Source organism: Schistocerca serialis, chromosome 1 (genome assembly GCF_023864345.2).
Source record: "Schistocerca serialis cubense isolate TAMUIC-IGC-003099 chromosome 1, iqSchSeri2.2, whole genome shotgun sequence".
Taxonomy (NCBI): Eukaryota; Metazoa; Arthropoda; class Insecta; order Orthoptera; family Acrididae; genus Schistocerca; species Schistocerca serialis.
Genome location: NC_064638.1, coordinates 652,990,516 through 653,010,762, shown reverse-complemented (window position 1 = coordinate 653,010,762; position 20,247 = coordinate 652,990,516). Strand labels below are relative to the sequence as shown.

At 38.2% G+C, this 20,247-nt stretch overlaps 1 protein-coding gene across 1 annotated transcript in view; it reads left to right on the top strand.

Annotated features, from left to right (window-relative positions):
- The window catches only part of LOC126479258 (leukocyte tyrosine kinase receptor-like), a 782,006-nt gene that overhangs the window by 713,040 nt on the left and 48,719 nt on the right, over window positions 1-20,247 (top strand). The window contains 1 exon segment of the mRNA XM_050103770.1: window positions 4,725-4,915. Within this exon segment, the coding sequence (XP_049959727.1) occupies window positions 4,725-4,915 (191 nt within the window).

Sequence of the window (20,247 nt, the reverse complement as noted above, 5' to 3'; positions counted from 1 at the left end):
TCCAACGTGGGAATAGGAAGTGAGCAGGCTGGAGAGTTTTCTGTGGTGGCATTGTGCATGTTGCTCTGGTTCCTGGAGGGCAAGAGTTTCAGTGTGTATTACAGGATTCAAGAATTTGAGATTGTGTAGAAGGAGAATTTTATGGATAGAGAGAAGGTATTGTGAGGAGGTTTAGGCATGATTGATATAGTGTTGCAGGACTAGTTTGGTGAGGGCTAAGGATTGTGGGAATCTGAAAAGATGGAGGTCATTGTGGAAGGAAGGGGGCAGCCAGATATGAGTAATTTGATGGTAAGGCCATTTGGAGGGATTCCATGACCCAAACAACAACGCAGGAACAATGTGTGGGACTGGGTTCTGGATAGCAATAAGGAAACTTTCTTGTATTGATGCAGATGGAAGGAGCAAGGATCCACGGCAGTGGAAAAATGCAGAAAAATATGTAAATAACGTAGAATTATGTCCAAAAAAAATTCGCAAAAATACAGTCGAGCATGTGGGAAAAATAACAAAAAGGAATAAATTGATGAAGTAATGGGAAACAAGTTGAAATCTGATGGAGTAGGCTAATAGCGGAAGGCAAAACCAACTGCAAATGGTGTGAAGTCACAATGAGATCAAATGAAAAATAAAAATATTTTTCATGTATGTTGCAGTTCTGTGGCTAGATAAGAGTCAAAAGGGTGTTGGCAGCAGTGACTAGATTAGGTGAAATTAGTAGGTGTGAGCTGGAATACAGACGGGAGGGAGTGGGGGGAGGGGAGAGGTTGATAGGATGAGATACAAGTTTGTGTTGCACAGGAATGGTGCAAGAAAAACACATGAAAATATGTAAGTGTGATGGAGGAAGAGTGATCAGATGAAGAGTGATCAGATGGAAGGTTTAGGATTAATGATACTGACAGGTGTAATGTGCGACATAAGATTCTGCATCAACAATCGGCATAGTCTTGTAGCTGTCTATTGTGTGCAATTGAGACAGTTGATACAGTGTGGGCTGTAAGTGGAGTATATAGTGCAGGTTGTAATGTGACAAGAGAAACAGAGGAAAGAAGGACAGACATGAAGTATAGTAACCAATGAAAGTAAACATGCAGGACTTGTTAAAGACCTTCTCTCCTTCTCCCAATCCCTACAGTGGAAACACTTTCTTGCCACCAGCCCTACCAATCATACCACACCAAAGACCAGTGTCGAACCTTGCCTGACACGGTTCACACCCCCGTCCATCCATGATCCACTGCCCCCAAATCACCCACTGTTAGTTTTCCAGAATTTCTTAACCTCAAACCTTGGCTCACCATCATTCTCCAAATCCCTCAACATGCAAGCTAATCTTACATAAACAGAAAGATCCACAATCCACCACCTAAAAGCTGATCCCAACCTTATAATCCTATTCACTGACAAAGGCTGCACCAATTTTGTTTTGAACTACAAGGATTATGTGTCAGAAGTATTCCTACAGCTGTCAGATTCATACACCTACAAACTCTGCCACAGTAACCACATTCCAGAAATCCAGCGGGATCTCCAGTCTCTCCTCAAGTCTCCAGGCCTGTCCCAAAACCTCTCCCTGGAGTCCATCTCCCCCCTCACCCCTACCATTCCTTGCACTCCTATCTTCTACATGCTTCCTAGTCTATAAGCCCAACCACCCAGGATGCCTCATTGTGGCCAGTTACTGTATCCCCACACCCACAAGGTGCCATCTTATGCCTACCTATTCATGGTCCATCTATAGGAATCCTTCCTAAACACCCTGAAGCCCAAACACCTCACCTGCTTCAGGTTCTTGATGACATCTTTGTGATCTGGGTAGAGGGTGAGGACACCCTGTGAATTAACACCTTCTCCCCCATTCCCTTCACCTGGTCCTACACTACCCATCAAGCCACCTTCCTCAACGTTTCCTCCATCTCAACAAATATCTGTCCATATCAAACGTATCAACCATCAGCAATACCCCCACTTTGAGGACTACCACCCATTCCATACCAAGAAATTCCTTCCATATAGCCTACTCACCCATGGCCATTGCATCTGCAGAGATGAGCAGTCCCTCTTGAAATATACTTCGGGTCTCACCGAGGCCTTTACAGATGATAATTACCCTCCCAACTTTGTATAAAACAAATTTCCCATGCCTTATCTTTCCAGTCACCTTATGACTCCCAAAGCCCCCCTGTCTGGCCGCAAAGGAGCATTCCCCTTGTGTCTCATTACCATCCAGGACTGGAGCAACTGAGGGAGAAATGTCCTACCCTCTATCCTTCCCAATCCCCCCACAGTGGTATTCGCCACCCACCAAACATACACAATAAGCTCGCTCATCCCTACACAGTCCCTGCTCCCAACACCATACCTCATGGCTCATATCCCTGTAATGGACCTAGATGCAAGACCAGTCCCATACATTCTCACACCACCACCTACTCCAGTCTGTTCACAAACATCAACATGGTCATGACGACCAACAAGCTGTCTGTCCACATGAATGGCCACCAACAAACTGTGGCCAAAAAACAACTGGACTGCTCTGTTGCTGAGCAAGCTGCCCAACATGACATTCTACATTTCAGCTTCACAGCCTGTGCCATGTGGATCCTTCCCACCAACACCAGCTTTTCTGAACTGCACATGTGGGAACTGTCCCTGCAGTATATCCTAAATTCCCATAACTCTCCTGGCCTCAACCACCGTTAGTCATTATCCTTACCCATTTAGTCCTTCGCTGTTTTCATTCCAGAACTACACAGCCCTCTACTACACCAACATAACCAATCTTTTTACTTCTCTCCTTCTTCACTAACCCTCCCCCCCTCCTCTACCCCCCCCCCCCCCCCCTCTGTCTAACCTCTTGGCCACGGTGGCCGAGCGGTTCTAGGCGCCCAGTCAGAAACCGCGCGACTGCTATGGTCGTAGGTTCAAATCCTGCCTCGGGCATGGATGTGTGTGATGTCCTTAGGTTAGTTAGGTTTAAGTAGTTCTAAGTTCTAGGGGACTGATGACCACAGATGTTTAGTCCCATAGTGCTCAGAGCCATTTGTCTAACCTCTCGATTGCACCTAGCTGCCCCACTCTTCACCTGATCCCAGCAGCTCTTTAATGTCTCCCATCCCTAATCTGCTATCCCTCCCCTCCTCCCCCCCCCCCTCCCCCAGTTGTCTCTCCCGTAATGCCCTGCATAATAAATAAGTGTTTGTAGTCATTTAGTGAACCCTAAGCTAGAAGACTTGATAATATTAAGATGAATGTATGTACCAGTGCTATTTATGTATGTATGTATTTATTAGAACAACACTTTTGGAGTTTGGAGAGTGTGATAAATCAACTTTGACTTTGCTTCTTTATGCAGTGTGTGTGTTGTGTGTGTGTGTGTGTGTGTGTGTGTGTGTGTGTGTGTGTGTGTGTGTGTGTGTATTCTACAATGACATTAGGCAAAGTCATCAGCTCAGTCACTACTTACAAGAAATGAAAATAAATAAATAAAAAGAAATATGGCCAACTAGCAGCTATAAGTGCTACACCATGGACAAAAGCACAGCATTTGACAATATCTATTTACTTTACTTAGACCCTTCTTTATGTGCCGTTCAATGTTCCGCCTGCAAAGCATGATGAAGAAACTTAATATTACATAGCAGAATATTTTACTCTGCAATTAATTATATGCTGTTGCAAAACTGCCTGACAGGTTACAATAGTAAGAGTGATGAAACTCTCCATTAAATTCATAATTTGAAAAAAAAACATAAATGGCTACAAAACATGATTCACTCATTATGTGATTATCCAGATCACTTTGTCTACCCCAAAAGCATGTCACCATTGACATAGCAGTTATTACACAAAATAGTATCTCCATTAATTGCACAAATTTCACATTATAGTAAATGTCAGCAGTTTATTTCTTTTTCACCAACAAAAAATGGTTCATGTTGCACATTTGGCAGTCTGTAAGGTTTATGATTGCAAGTGGTCATCCCATTCTTTGTTATATATTTCACTTGATGAATACTGATCCTCTCTGCATATTCTTCAATTCAATAAACTTTACCAACAGCTGTATACTTTAGGTTATTTTATTTTACTTCAAATGCAACAAGTTTTGGCAATTCATTTTGCCATCTTCAGGCCCCATACACTTTTTGAATCAATGAGCTTATTGTATAGCATCATAAAACTGGATACCGTGATACCAAATCATTGTGCAACTGATACATATGAAAGCGTGGCATGTAAGCGTTAGTCAGTCGGTGCCATGCTTTCATTTGAATCAGTTGCATAATGATAGGGATTCACAGTATCCAGTTTTATGCTGTTATACGATAAGCTCGTTGATTTAAAAAAAAAAAAAAAGTATGAGGCCTGAAGATGGCAAAATGAATTGCTGAAACTGGTTGCGTTTGAAATAAAATAAAATAACCTAAAGTATACGGCTGTTGGTAAAGCTTATTGAATTGAAAAGTATGAATGAGCTGATGTCTCCTGGCCATAATGGACTGACAGAGACTAACTGCATGTTGTCTTACAGTAAACATTCAGTTTGAAGATCAAAGCTATTTTCTAAATGAGCATATATTGGAAATATGAATTCCAGATTCTTGTACTTCTAACTATTTATGGTGACTTATTTATGTGCAAAAGAAGTTGTGATTGTTTTAGCATTTCATTTAATTATATCATAATTTGGATATCCAAAAGTGGAAACTCATTTTCAGGAACGCCCTTCTCCATTAACAATGAAGGATCTTCTGTCTTGTGCAATAGATGTAGCTAAAGGCTGTAAATATATGGAAGACCTTAGATTCATACACCGAGATATTGCAGCAAGAAACTGTCTATTAACAACAAAAGGACCTGGAAGGGTTGTAAAAATAGCAGACTTTGGAATGGCAAGAGATATTTACAGGTAATTTTGTCATTTCATGTGATGTAAAATGTTTTCATCTGTTTGCTCTTCACATTGCAGCATGGTTTTATAGAATGCATGTAGATAACCATGATGTGTTTATAAATTGTGTGAGGTTGTTTGTGCCTTGTATACTTTCAGTTACCATAGTATAAATAAATTTTCATTTTATGTAGTGGTATATTGTGGAAAACACTGTCAGTCCTTCTTCTATTAAAAGTGGGTATTTCTCTCTCCATATTTCCTAAATGAGGGACTATTATTCATTATGTTCTATTCATTCCCATGTTGTTCACTCAGACTTCTGTAGGAACAAACAAATAAAATCTATTGACTTCCAATTCCTTTTGTTAGTTGACCAACTCCTTATTTTGTGAACACTGAAATCTTGTTTCCAAACACAGTGCTATTACGGCAGATGTAAGTATTGATATTTTGCCAATCTCTTGTGATTATTAGTTTACGTGTAGAGAAGAGTCAAATGTTTGCAACAATTGATATGGTAACAGAAGACCATCATGAAATACAAGTAGTGATTAGAAGGAAAGGTAATGACTTGTCATAAGGATGAAGTGTTGGGAAGTAGATAGTAAATTCTCTGTCTGTCTCAGATATGGCCTTGATAACAATCAAATTTGGTTTTTGTTATCCTGGTATATACTGCACAATAACGTAAGTCAAGGGTCAGCTTTATACAGAGAAGTTTTTGTTTCTACATGTCTTTGAATTATAGTCATGCTGTATGTTTTGTTCAAATTAATGAATTAGTTATGCTATCATAAAATTGTTCCTTTTCGGTAGGGGAAAACCAGGCAGTGTTGCTAAAACTTAAAAAGGAATCTGATCATTTTCAGCTATTAAAAGGGGCATGTGTGAACTACTTTGATCTCTAGTAAGTTCTGGATACTCTGAAGACTAATGCTTTATCACTAGGAAGCTGGGAGATATCTAATATCACATCTTTCATGTGCCAATGCCAGTCTCGTCTTATCATAACACCAGACCTCCCAAAGGAGACAGTACAAAGAAGGGAGAAATATTCTGAAAGTTGATATACATATAAGCACTAATTTATTTGGCATAACTAATCTTTCCAAAAACTAAAGTTATTACAGTATACTTATTTGGCATTTTAAAAATGGTATCATAATTGAGACTACCATGCTAGGTTGTGAGCTGTCTGTTTCTGGTTCAAATATTATTGAAAACAATGCTCACGCCACTATAGTCAGTAAACAGAGAGTTGTTAAGCCTTCATCAGTTTATTCTCTCATTGAAATGTGCCCACACATATTTAGATGAAAGCCCATTTTACCCTTCTGTTTATTTCTCTTTCTGTCCCTCCACTTGTCTTCTTCAACCATCCTAAACACAAGACTCGTAAATGGGTTTTTCATTACACATTGTATTAGTCTTATTGCAACTGATTTTGGGCCAGTTTTTAAACTTCCTCTATCAAGTTTCTCCATTTGTGGTTAAAGTTCATCTGCAGTAGCAGCAAACAATACTTTTACATTTATATCCATTCTCTTCAAACTGTTGTGGAGTGCATAGCAGAAGATACATCCCATTCTGCCCTGTATTAGAGTTTCTTCCCATTCAAGTTTCGTATGGAATGTAGGAAGAGTGGCTGGTGTAGTACCTCTGTGTGCGCTGTAATTAGTGTAATCTAGTCTCCATGGTATCTAGGGATATACACAAGTATTTTGTAAGCCGATTCCTTTGTAGACAGTCTGCATTTTTCTATATCCTACCAATGAACCAAAGTCTGCCACCTTCTTTATTTTCCGATGAGTCTATGTGATCATTCTGTTTCATATCCCCATGAACTGCTACACCATCTGTTTGTATGAGTTGTCTGATACCAGTACAGATACATTGCTGTTTTACTCATAGGATACTACTTTACTGCATTTTTCTTTTTTTTTTTTTTTTTTTTTTTTTTTTTTTTTTTTTTTTTTGCATGAAATATTTAAATTTCTGAACATTAAACACAAGTCATGCTTGGATCATTTAGAAACTACATCAATCTCTGTCTGTATTTGTGCTCTTCCTGCCCCCACCCTCTCCACCTCTCCAGAATAGTACTTTGTTATAGGTAACTGCATTATGGACACAAATTCTGTGGTTACTGTTAATAGTGTTTACCAGGTGATTCGTATACAACATGAACAGCAAGGATCCCGACACATTTCTTGCACTACACCTGAACTGACTTCTACATGTGTCAATGACACTCCATCCAAAATGTCATGTCTCATACTTCTTACAAAGAAAGCCTCAACCCAATCAAAGAAATCTGTATACCCTCAATGATTGTATGTTTGTAAATAAGTATTGATGTGATACTCAGTCAAATGTGTCTTATGGAAGTCAAGAAATAATACATCCACTTGATTACTTTTATCCATGGCCTTCAAGAAACCATGAGTGAAAAGCACATGTTAGATGTCACTTTACTGATATTTTGACAGTCCATGCTGGTGGGCATGGAAGAAGTTTGAGAAACCTCATCAAGTTTGAGCTCATAATATTGTCTTTGTGTTTACTCTATATAAACAGCGCACAAAAATATTTCCCTGGTCTTACATAAAAGTATAAATCAATGGTGTCAGCTATTTTCATTATTAACAGGAACATTTCCTCCTAATAGCAGTGGATCATCTCTGACTAAGTGATATATTGCTACTGGAATAACTTCTTTAGCACCAAATAAGTAGCAGCAGTATCTGATTAAATTTTTATAATTGGGTAATGCACTTTAAATAATTAACTGTGAAAGTATACATCACATACTCCTAACTACTTGTGCTTTGTTCCTTACTAGGGTACTAGTTGGGGATTAACGGGGCATGCATGTTCCACAACATTTGGGAACACTGCAGTTTTCAACTCCATGTGGATTCAGTGCTGCTCCAGTACCTGCAAATTTACATAACTGTTCTGTAGTGTCTGATGTGAAGTTTATCTTTTACATACAAGTTTGTTAATGTGGTTACAGTTTAACCATAAATGTTTTTGTGCTAAACCACACTATCATTTGTACCATCTGCTGTGGGGTTTCCATATTATTTGTCTGGTCTGTGATAACTTCCTCTGCTGATATGAACTGGGAGATCAAGAGAAGTTTGGGCAGGTCTTTTATTTTGAGTAAGTGATACTGCAAGGTAAGATAAAGAGGCTTGAGCAGATTAGGCTATCAAGAACAGCTACATTAAACGAATCTTCAGATATATTCAGAGAAATGAGAGGAATCAGTTGTAAAGTGAGACTTACTCCTATTTGATTGCAGAATCAGTGAAGGATATGCAGTGCAGTGCATATCTTCTTACCTCCGTCATAACATATTGCAAAGTTTCAAGGACAAAATTTCTGTTTGTGTATGATATTAGTCTGGTAATTGTGGTTTCCATGCCAGTGGCCATTGAATTAATAAGTTATAGTTATTGAACAAGAGTTTTATGTGAGTGATTAGGGATAAGATAACAGGTCTTGTGTGCAATATATACCACAACCTAGAATTCCCATCTATAAATTGTGTTCTGGGATAAATTTGTTGTTTATAGATGGAATAGAAAATTGTTCTTCACCTTTATATTGCATGAAACAGAGTATCCTCCAACAAGCATATTTGGACCCATACATCAAATTTAACTTCGCCAAGTAAAAGCATATCAGTATCTATTTCATGTATAAAGTTCTGTTGCAATGCTTATAATAAATGAGAAAGTTGTGAAACGTCCAACTCTGATGACAGAGTGGACTATTTTCTGTTTGAGGTGCATATAAATTATTGTTGGTTATAGTCTCACAGTAAAAAGAAAAATAGAGCACATATGACTATAACTGAGGTTTATGTTATTCAAAATGGTAAAACGTTTATTTAAGTTGTCACCACTGACAGACTTTGACAAATAATTTACATTTACTGTTTTATTTATTTTTTCATTTGCTTCTGTAAATGATAAGTTATAATGATAATTTCCCTTCAAGTTTTTCAGCTGACACTTCTTCTTATCTCCTGCCTGACTGTAACTTGGTTCTGAGGAATAAGAGAAAGGGGAAGTATCCATTTGGCAGGGTTTGTTTGTTTGTTTTGTTACTGCTAATTTCTTGCAGTCACAGGATGTGTGTGTGTGTGTGTGTGTGTGTGTGTGTGTGTGTGTGTGTGTGTGTGAGTGTGTGTATGTATGTGAGTGGGGGCGCGCACATGCACATCACCTTGGTTGCAGTTAATTGGTCATCTATTCAACCTGAATAACTCTATCTGAAATAAAAAACAAATTTCAGGACTAGTTCCTTGGAGAAAACTATTGTTTCCATTCTTTCTTTGCCTATTTTATTTTGTTTTTGTTTCGTGAGTGTTTCTGCATTTTCGTATATTATTCTGTTATTTACTGCTGTTACTTTATTATTTTTTATCATCAAACTCTGTTAAGTCATAACGTCACTTTCATAAATCTTCTTTATGCATTTCCTTGTTCTCTTCCAAGAATTTGGTTTGTAGTAAAACACGTCTAGCCATTTAATAGGGCATTTGGGGAAAATTGATGAGTGATAGAAAACAAAATCATCTGAACTTTGCCCAAGTCATTGCTATGTTAATGAATACAAGAAAACAGGATATTAGAGGTGAATAATTTAGTTTTTTATCATTAATAAATGAAAATATTAAAAGCTAAGCAAAAATCATGGAGCTGCATTAAAATGAGACAAAAGTAGTAAGTAATTAATTTAATTAATGTAGTCATTTTATATCAGTATGGTGAATCACAATCATTAGATCCCTGACCCACCAGTTTAATTTACTTATCCTGTTGAAAATGAATACACCCAGATTTCACCTATTTAATTTAACTGCCATCAAGCCTACTGTTATTTCTTATCTTTTCCCATGAAGAAGAGTAGCATCTAAAAACCGTCTAGCCTACTGTTCTTTTTTAAATTTTCCTAAGGGTATGAGTAGCTTCTAATATGGAATAACTGCTCAATAGTAGTTTCTACAAGAAGAATAACTGTATAAACTTTGATGTCCCAATAGACCCATCATTTACAAACAACCAATCATTTACAAACATTCGAGACATCATTAGGGATTCTGAAATGCAGTTCATAGCTTTCCTGCAAAACATTACATACGTGTATATTAAATAAAGCTCCGTTGTGAATTTAAGCCTTGATTCTTTCTCATTCTTTACATGTTAGTTGCCATACAAGATTGTAGAATGCTCATAGAGGTAATGAATAGTCAACTCGTTCTACCTGTTTCAACTTCCACTAAGGTTTAATGATAAAAGATTACAAATTAATATCTGTTGAAGAGCCATGGTACAAGTCATAAGCATGTAAGTTGTGTATCCTAAACTGTAATGGAAAACAGTTCATCATTCAATTAAGTGACTGTTGAAAATCACTGGAGTGAGGCACACTACACACTGTTAATCCAGTTCTATATTAGTATTTTCAGTGAGTACAGTCTTTGTGTCCCAAAAATAAGCATTTGTAAAAATTAAGAAAAATGTTCCCATGTAAAAAGAGGAAACTAAAACAGCAAAACTGGCTGTCTCTGTTCGCACCATACACAGTATTGAGCTAGTTAGTGCCTGAGTTAAGGGAGCTTTCCTGCAGTTTTTGTAAGGTGCAGACCTTCACTAGAATGTCATAAGCTTGCTGCTACACATATGTGAATGTTTCCTGTGACAACCCCTGCAGAAATTAGATGTCCTTATTACTATCTAGATATTGGACAATACATTGCTGCTTTTATGAATTGCTTCAGTTGAGAACTCATTACTTTTTACTTGGTAAAAAATAACTGTAATTATACATATCCACCTCTTCCTTAAAGCAGCAAGTGTCGATTTTCTGAACCGAGTTTCACACTGTACACCTACTGCTAGTGAAAGGTGGTTCTTAGTATCAGAGTGAGTCTGAGCATCAAGTTGAAATTATAGTGATGAGTATTTTGTTTTTCAACATGGCTCTTCTCCTTTCCAAACTTTCGAAACCAACACCCATGTAATATCCATCAAAGTTGAACTTCTTATTATCTTATTTTAGTCCTCCAATTATTGCAACTTGATTTTTTTATCATTTTCAATAGTAAAATTCCCCTTTAATCATATGATTTATTGTTTATTATTTTCTAGCTTTTACTGAATGAAATAATTCTTCTATTTCCAAATACCATTGAATTTTTAGTTTGTATATGTGAGTACAAACATCTGGTTTGAGCAGTAGCTAAGTTCATACTATATCTAAATTTTACAAGACTTTCACTCATTTATTCATCATTAACATCATTATTTTGCATGTTAATTGAAGTGCATGGGGATGGAGTACTCTGAGATCCTTCTTGACACTCTGTACAGTGTTGGTAGCCCCAACCAGAATGTACTGTGACATAGGAACCTGTGCTGTGGAACTCATCCACCACACACCACACAAGGAGTACCTCAAACAAAATAATAAAAATGCAGAGCAAATATTTGAACATCCATGTATAAATAACAACTTTCTGCATTTCTCCTGCCCAATTTCTGTATTATTAAAATTATAATAAAATTAGTTGTACATATGTTTGCTTGTTTATTGGTGATAGGTAGGACAGATAGGTAAATTTCTGTGTTCTGGCACTGATGGGCTAATTGGGTCCAACAAACTGCCATGTCATCTTCCAGAGGCATCATCAGAAGCAACATGGAGGCACATGTGGCCAGCACATCATTCTCCTGATTGTTGTCAGGTTTCTTTATCTACAAACCACTACTAATCATTTGAGTAGATCCTCATTTGGCCTCATTAGGCATAGGGCACTCCATACCAGTCCTCCCACCAAGGAAGAATCTGTGGCAGTACTGGGAATTGAATTCAGATGCCCCAAATGGCAGTCAGCTGCTATGACCACTTAGCTATGGAGGTGGACCTACAGATGTCAAAGGTACAGAAATTCTTGCATCTAGACTCATAGTCTAGGGGTAGTGTATCTGACTAGCAACCAAAACTTAATGGGTCCTGAGTGGGAACCCAGTTACTGCTTAAATTTTGAATAAAAATCATTGACAATGGCAGCCAAAGATTTCTGACATTAAAAGTCACCCTCATTCTGCCAACAGCCATGTCAAAGAGGGCAGAGGAGCGGTCAGAGGTTCAGGGCACTCTCTTGCCCTTGGGGTGATAAATTGTACCTAAAAGGTGGAAGAATCAACTATCATTAACAGCATGAGGATATAGAAGGCAATGGAAACCACTGCATTAATGACAAATTGTGTATCCACAAGACATATGGCCTGTGGTTGAAAAAGTGTCATGGTGATCCCTTGATTCTCAAAAGATCTGGATCTCCTAGAGGGGATTGCCAAGGGAGATGTGACTACAAGAAAAAGATGGAATAACCAACAATGGGGTAACATTCTATGAATCAGAATGTGGAGTGTGAAAAACTTGAATGTAAGAAAGTTATAAAATCTGAACAAAGGCTCAATCTAGTATAGTGGATGCCAGTGAAGTGAAATGGAAAGAAGGTAAGTACTTGTGGTCAGATGAATATAAGGTAATATCAACAGCAGCAGAAAATATTATAGTGGGAGTAGGATTAGTTATGAATAGGGAAGAGGGCAGAGAGAGCTACTGTGACAATTTCACTGATAGGCTTACTCTTATCAGATTTGACAGCAAACCAATGCTGACAGTGACACTTCAGGTAGGTATATGTGCCGATGTCACAAATAGAAGATGGAGAGATAAAGTATATGAGGATACTGAATGGGAAACTCAGTATGTAAAGGGAGATGAAATCTAATAATCATGGGGGAGTGGAATGCAGTTGTAGGGGAAGGAATAGAAAAAGATTTACATGAGAATATGATCAAGGCCAGGGGTCTGCAAATATTTTAGCCTAAGGGCCACACTGACTCATCCACTAAGTCCTAGGGGTCAAGAACTGGATATAATCTAAGTTTTCTTGAGACCTGATACCCTAGGACTGCTCGGAACTCCTTGATACCATCCAGAAGTTTTTCTGAAACTTACCACTGCTGCCCATCTTTACGAGCAGACACAGAGTGGCACTACAGTCATCATTATGCAGTAAACCACTTTTTGCTTGACCTTGAACTGTGGCCTTATTTAATTTCTTATACATTGCTGCAAATAAATACTCCTTGTGGAGATCATTACACTGAACTTTCACAAAATCTTTTTATTTCTGTGCATCGTTAAAACATCACAGCAAATGGTTGGATCATAACACGAGAAGCATATGGTATCAGCACTTAATTATATCTTCCCACCACAACATTCCTCACCACGTGGCAGCAATAGTGGTTCTTTGAAACAGCAAAGCTTCCATCCACAAATCAGGACAGTTTGAGAAAGCACCGCTTGGCAAAACTTGGCATGCCTTTTCTCACATGATATACTACGAACTACGGATGAAGGGCAAAAGGCAGATTTGACATGGTACCCCATTGCAGGCTGTTAATAAATGTATGAGCATATGGAATAGGTTCCAAGGTATGTGAGTGGCTTTGAAGACTTCTTAAGTAATAGAATCCAGTATTTTGTCCTCAGTGGCAAGTGTTCATCAAAGACCAGGGTATTGTCAGGAGTGGTCCAGGGAAGTGTGATAGGACTGCTGTTGCTCTCTATATACATAAATGATCAGTAAGGTATCATGTTGAGTGACTGTAGGAGGATACAAGATGACTTCACAAAATTTCTAGTTGAGGTGATGAATGGTAGCTAGCTCTAAATGTAGAATAATGTAAGTTAATTCATATGAGTGAGTAAAACAAACCTGTAAAGTTTAAATCCATCATTAGTTGTGTTCTGCTTGACACAGTGATGTTTATCTGGGCATAATGTTGTAAAGCAGTATGAAATGGAATGAGAATGTAATCTTTGTAGAAGGGAAGGCAAATGGTCAGCTTTGGTTTATTGGGAGAATTTTGGAAAAAGGGTGGTTCATCTGTAAAGTAGACTGCATGTAGAACACTAATGCGACCTATTATTGAGTATTGCTCAAGTTTTTGTGTTCCACATGAGACCTGATTAAAAGAAGACATCAAAGCAATTCAGAGTCAGGCTGCTAGATTTGTTACCTGCATGTTTGAACAGCATGCTTGTATTACAGAGATGCTTCAGGAACTCAAATGGGAATCACTGGATGGAAGATGACATTCTTTCTGAGAAATGTTAGTGAGAAAATTTAGAGAAATGGCATTTGAAGCTGACTGCAAAATGATTCTACTGCTGCCAACATACATTTCACCTAAAGACCTGAAAGATAGATAAGACAAATTGGTGCTCATATGGAGGCTTACAGACAGCTGTTTCTCCCTCTCTCTCTTTGCAAACAGAATAGAAAAGGAAATGATTAGTAGTGGTACAGGGTACCATCCACCTCACACTTTATGGTGGCTTGCAGAGTATATATGTAGATGTAGATCTTGTTCCATGCAGTCACCAATGGCATGGTGCAAAAAAAGTTTGACAGACTATAGTTCATCATACTGTAGAATTATGCACAAATTTTCATTTCATGACTAGCTGCACTTAACGGATTGTTATGACTACTTCAAACAATGCTAAAAGTATAACATTGAAACCGCAGTTTTTTTTTTTAGGAAAGATGCAATGTATTTAAATGAATATTTACCTTAGAGGTAAATCCAATGAATTTTTGTACTCAGAACCATTGCTTTTCATATTATTAATTGGCATCATTTTGATACACAATTACATCACTTTTGTGTGTATTTCAGTAAATATGGAAAAGAAATGGAAGCTAGATAGTGAGTGCAGAAATTTTAAAGAACAATGAGGACATCAGTAGTTTGCAATTGGGTCGAGTAATAATATGATGTGAATAATTTGAAATGAAACAATATCAGTTCTCAAAGAAAACAATATAAAACATCATTTAGAGAGCAAAACATTCTAAGAATTATTCCAAATTTACCAGAAGCCAACAGTTACAACATGGAAAATCATTTCCTGATGGCAAATTGATAAATGATGGTACGATTGCAGCAGTTGAAGAAGAGTGTCCAGAAAAAGCTAATTTATTTCAAAACATTAGGTTGTCAGCAAACACTGTAGCTTGAAGAGTAAATGATATTGCTGAAATATATTGACTGAATTGTCTGAGAAGACTTGACACTTAGAGTGGTTATCTTTGGCTCTGTATGAGTCAGCAGTTGTTTTGCAAACTGCACAGGCACAGGTGTTGTACACTGAGGTGACAAAAGTCATGGGACAGTGATATGCGTATATACAGATTATGGTAGTATCACATATACAAGGCTAAAAAGGCAGTTCATTAGTGGAGCTGTCATTTGTACTCAGGTGATTATGGCTCCCTGGCAGTACTTACCAGACTTTGAATGCAGAACTAGCCACATGGGCCATTCCATTTCGGAAATCGCTAAGGAATTCAATAATTTGAGATCAACAGTATCTAGAGTGTGTCAAAATTACCAAGTTTCAGGCATTATCTCTCACCATGGACAATGCAATGGGTGATGGCTGTTACTTAGTGACTGAGAGCAGTGATGTTTGTGTAGGGTCATCAGTGCTAATAGACAAGCAACACTGCATGAAATAACCACAGAAATTGATGTGGGATCTGCAATGAAAGTATCCATGAGGAGAGTGTGGAAATATTTGGCATTAATGGGCTAACACAACCGAGGTGAGTGCCTTTGCTAACAGTATGACACCTCCTGCAACACCTCTTCTGGTCTCATGATCATATTGGGTGGATCCTGGACACCTGCTCAGGTGAGTGCCAATTTCATCTGGTAACAACTGATGGTGGGCTTCGAGTGTGATGCAGACTCCATAAAGTCATGGACCCAAGTTGTCACTAAGGCAGTGTGCAAGCTGGTAGTGGCTCCATAAAGTTGTGAGCTGTGTTTACAAGGAATGAACTGGACCCTTTGGTCCATCTGAACTGATTATTGATTGGAAGTGGTTACATTTGGCTGCTTGGAGACTATTTGCAGCCATTCATGGACTTCATGTTCCCAAACAACGATCAAATTTTTATGTGTGGCAATGCACCATGTCATCAGGCTGCAGTTGTTCATTATTGGTTTGAAGAACATTCTGGACAATTCAATTGAATGATTTGGCCACCTAGATTACTCAACATGATTCCCTTTGAACATTTATCGGACGTAATGGAGTGGTCAGTTGGGGCACAAAATCTGCACCAGCAACATTTTCCCAATTACGGATAGCTATAGAGGCAGCATGGCTCAGCATTTCTGCACAGGACTTCCAATGATTTGCTGAGTCCATGCCATGTATAGTAATTGCACTGTGCCAGGCAAAAGGAGATCTAACATAAAATTAGGAGAAATCCAAGGACTTTTTGTCACCTTAGAGTGTGTGTGTGTGCGTGTGTGTGTACAGTAAAGTTTCAGAAAATCTCATATAATGAATTGCATTAAAATATTCAGTTACATTATTTATGTCAGTTGACATGTGTCTTAATTGGTCATAAAAAAAATACCGATTCTTGAACATATTTTGTGTGATTTATTTGCAGTGTAAATTTTATGCTGTACAGTCTTTCTTCACTTAATGAGCATAACTGATTACTGGATCTTACTTATAATTAACATTTATTAAGTGAAACAATTTTTTCTATAGGGATCCGTGTAGAATAGGTCAATGCATCCCATTCCCAAAAAAATGGGTACTCAAAACAGATTTATAGATCACCAAAGTTAAGCACTGTTGGGCTGGTACTTGGATGGGTGACCATCTGGTGTGCCCAGCGCTGTTGGCAAGCGGGGTGCATTCAGCCCTTGTGTGGCAAACTTAGGAGCTACTTGATTGAGAAGTAGTGGCTTTGGTCTTGTAAACTGACATATGGCCGGGAGAGCAGTCTGCTGACCTCATGCCCCTCCATCCAGTGACGCCTGTGGGTTGAGGATGACACGGCGGCTGGTCGGTACCGTTGGGCCTTCATGGCCTGTTCGGGCGAAGTTTTTAGTTTTTTATGTCCTATTATAGAAGAAAGTTATCTGAAGATATTTGTTTATGGCTGTGCTTTAAAATTTGTCAGAAAAGGGAAAAAAGCAGTAACATTAATTAAACTTTTAGCTTGCTTACCTACTGCCCTATGGGCATCTTTAAGGTATTTGTGTTGGTTAACAATAACAAATTAGACTTGGAATTTATAAATAGGTACTACAAGGGAAAGAGTTGTGATGTGCCAGCAAAGAACAGATCTTGCAACATTGCTACAGAGGATTTGCAATATGATTGTGGATGCCTGAGCAGTAGTGCAACTGACAACATTTGCGCGATCAGTACAGCTTACTGAATACAGCATTGTCAGAGCTTCTGTTTTATAGAGCAGTAGTGTGTAGGAGAATGTGTGACCTAGTGTTCATTTACATTAGTGGTTTGTGAACTGGTTATGAAAGACTCAAAAAAATAACACTAAATAGACCCTTCGTGTGAAACATCATCCATTAAGTGAATCTGTTTCTTGGTTCCTTGCATTTTTTTTTTCTCCTCATTGTGTGAATCACTCATTATGGGAAATGCAGAGTAAGCAAAGTTTGACTGTAGTAAAAAAGAATGGTGGCAGGCAGATACCCTGCACCTCTGACCTGTTACCTTGGGCCAGACTGATGGTGTTTGTCAGCAGTGTTGGCCCATGGGCTGTAGTTTGGAGATACCTGACCTAGGCAGTAAGAAAGAGAGTGGAGGAAGGCTAACTGAATTCTGCAATAAGTTTCAGTTAATAACAGCTATAATCCATTCATCATAAGAATAAATCTGATCCAAAGAAACACAAACACGATGATTGGTCAGAAGCTGTAGCACAAGTACACTGGTGTTGTAACACTCTTGGAAGTAGGTCCTGCTTATGTATTAGATATCTTATTACTAAGTTACATTAAATGAAACTTCAAGATATTCAAATGTATTAACAGTGACCAATGTTTTTCTCAATCATGATTTAGCTATGTAGTTTTAATTTCAGAAATCGTGTACAGTCACAGCCTCTGCACTGTTGTGCTCTGATTGTCACGTTGTTATTGCGCAGTATAAAAATGGCTGGGGTTGCCTTCTGTTCCATAGTGAAAAACAAGTGTGGAACATGGTTAAAAAGTGCTGAGAAATAAGCTGTTCTTAATATTTTTCATAGATTTAAGGAGATAATCGATTTTGATGTTTTCCCAGTGTTGTATATAACGTAGTTGATAAACAAACTAGCATGGAATGTGTAACACAGTTGGTTGTGATTATTCATGTGTTGGTTCAAATTTCCCACTTTCTTTTTTTTTCCATTCAATTTGAAATGCCTACATCTCGTAATAATAAAACTCATCATAATTTTTTATAAGTAATGCATGTCTTCTTGTTTCTAACTACATGTTGGACATGAAATTCCTGTTTCCATTTCAAATACAAATTCTTAATTATCAATTTTTTATGAAAGACTGTTCGTAAAAGTTATTTAAATTAAGGAAACATAACAATTTAATTTTTAAGGCAAAAATAAACAACTAAATCCTCTTTATTTGGACTTGTCCATTGTTTTATACCACAGAGGTAGATAAGTATTGTAGAAACATGAAAAACAATCATTTTCACAGTATCGAGCACACCATACAATTGCTGGATTTTTACATTTGCTTCTGTACCATTACAATATGAACCCAATAGAACTGATCTGGAGCCAAGCTGTGGAATTTGGCCCGAGAAGTAACAAGACTGTTATGCAGATATACTGGAACTAACACATGCAGCTTTATCACACATCACTGCCAAATGCTGGCAGGATATAGAGCAGCTCATAATAAAAGAAGAAGATAAAATGCTGCTCCTGGTTGGCTTCGTGGATTCTGTTGTTGGTAGGCTCATTATCAACGTAGCAGGTGACACTTCCAGAACTAAAATGTATCTCTCGGATTTGGATAAGGAAGGAGCTAAGAGATTACCAGATGACTGACTGTAAGTAATAACTTCAGTGGCTTCATATTTAACTATACGGTGAAATCCTTCAATACTCTCTTAATGTTGCACACAGCTTATCCAGAAAAATTACCCAGCGGTTAAGTCAGGAATTTTCATCATTCTTCCTTTTAATTACAATAGTACATTAGCTAAAAATGATTACATGTTATGGTTTTTGTCTAGTCATCTAAGGAGCATATCGCGGGATATTTGCAGTGTATTATTTCATTCTGCTTAAAAATTAAATGACATTCGAAGCTGTGCTGCTCCTCTGCTGCTCATTTCTTTTACGTGTGAGCTGCAGCTGGCCACATTACTGCAGGCTAGCTGTACCAGCTGACTGTGCAATGCTGTCCAGGTTAAATGTGGTGGTAAAGCTGTTGTCGCTAAGTCAATGTGCATGTAACGCACAGCACAAAACGTACCCTTATTATCGTACATGACAGTTTGGCTGTAGTCCCGCATGACATGGAAATCCAGTGAGGTTCCAGCAAACACAGAAGAATACATAGTGCAATGTTTACATCAGGTTGATTCTTATGCTGAATGAATTATAGTACTCTGGTCAAGAATCACAAGAGGGGGGGGGGGGGGGGGTTATACTTGGAAAATACCCGGAGACATGGAAAGACTCCAACAGCAGTTCATCATCGTCTGACAGAGATTGCCAAATCAGAGTTTGGATGGTAAGGCATACATAGGAGCAGCATATGTAGACTCAAATCATAATTTAGTAATGATGAAGAGAAGACTGAAGTTTAAGAGAATCATACGAAGAATCAGTGTGGCAGGAAGTGAGATCCTGAAGTACTGAGGGATGATGAGATGCATTTGAAGTTTTCTAAGGGTGTGGCTACTGTGATAAGGAATATCACAGTTCAGTTGAAGAGGAGTAGGCATATCTAAAAAAGAGAAATCATACATTACTGGCCATTATAATTGCTACACCAAGAAGAAATGCAGATGATAAATGGGTATTCATTGGACAAATATATTATACTAGAACTGACATGTGATTACATCTTCACGCAATTTAGGTGCATAGATCCTGAAAAAATGGTTCCCAGAACAACCACCTCTGGCTGTAATAATGGCGTTGATACGCCTGGGCATTGAGTCAAACAGAACTTGGATTGTGTTTACAGGTACAGCTGCCCATGCAGCTTCAACATGATACCACAGTTCATCAAGAGTAGTTGCTGGCATATTGTGACGAGCCAGTTGCTCGGCCACCATTGACCAGACGTTTTCAGTTGGTGAGAGATCTGGAGAATGTGCTGGCCAGGGCAGCAGTCGAACATTTTCTGTATCCAGAAAGGCTCGTACAGGACCTGCAACATGCGGCCGTG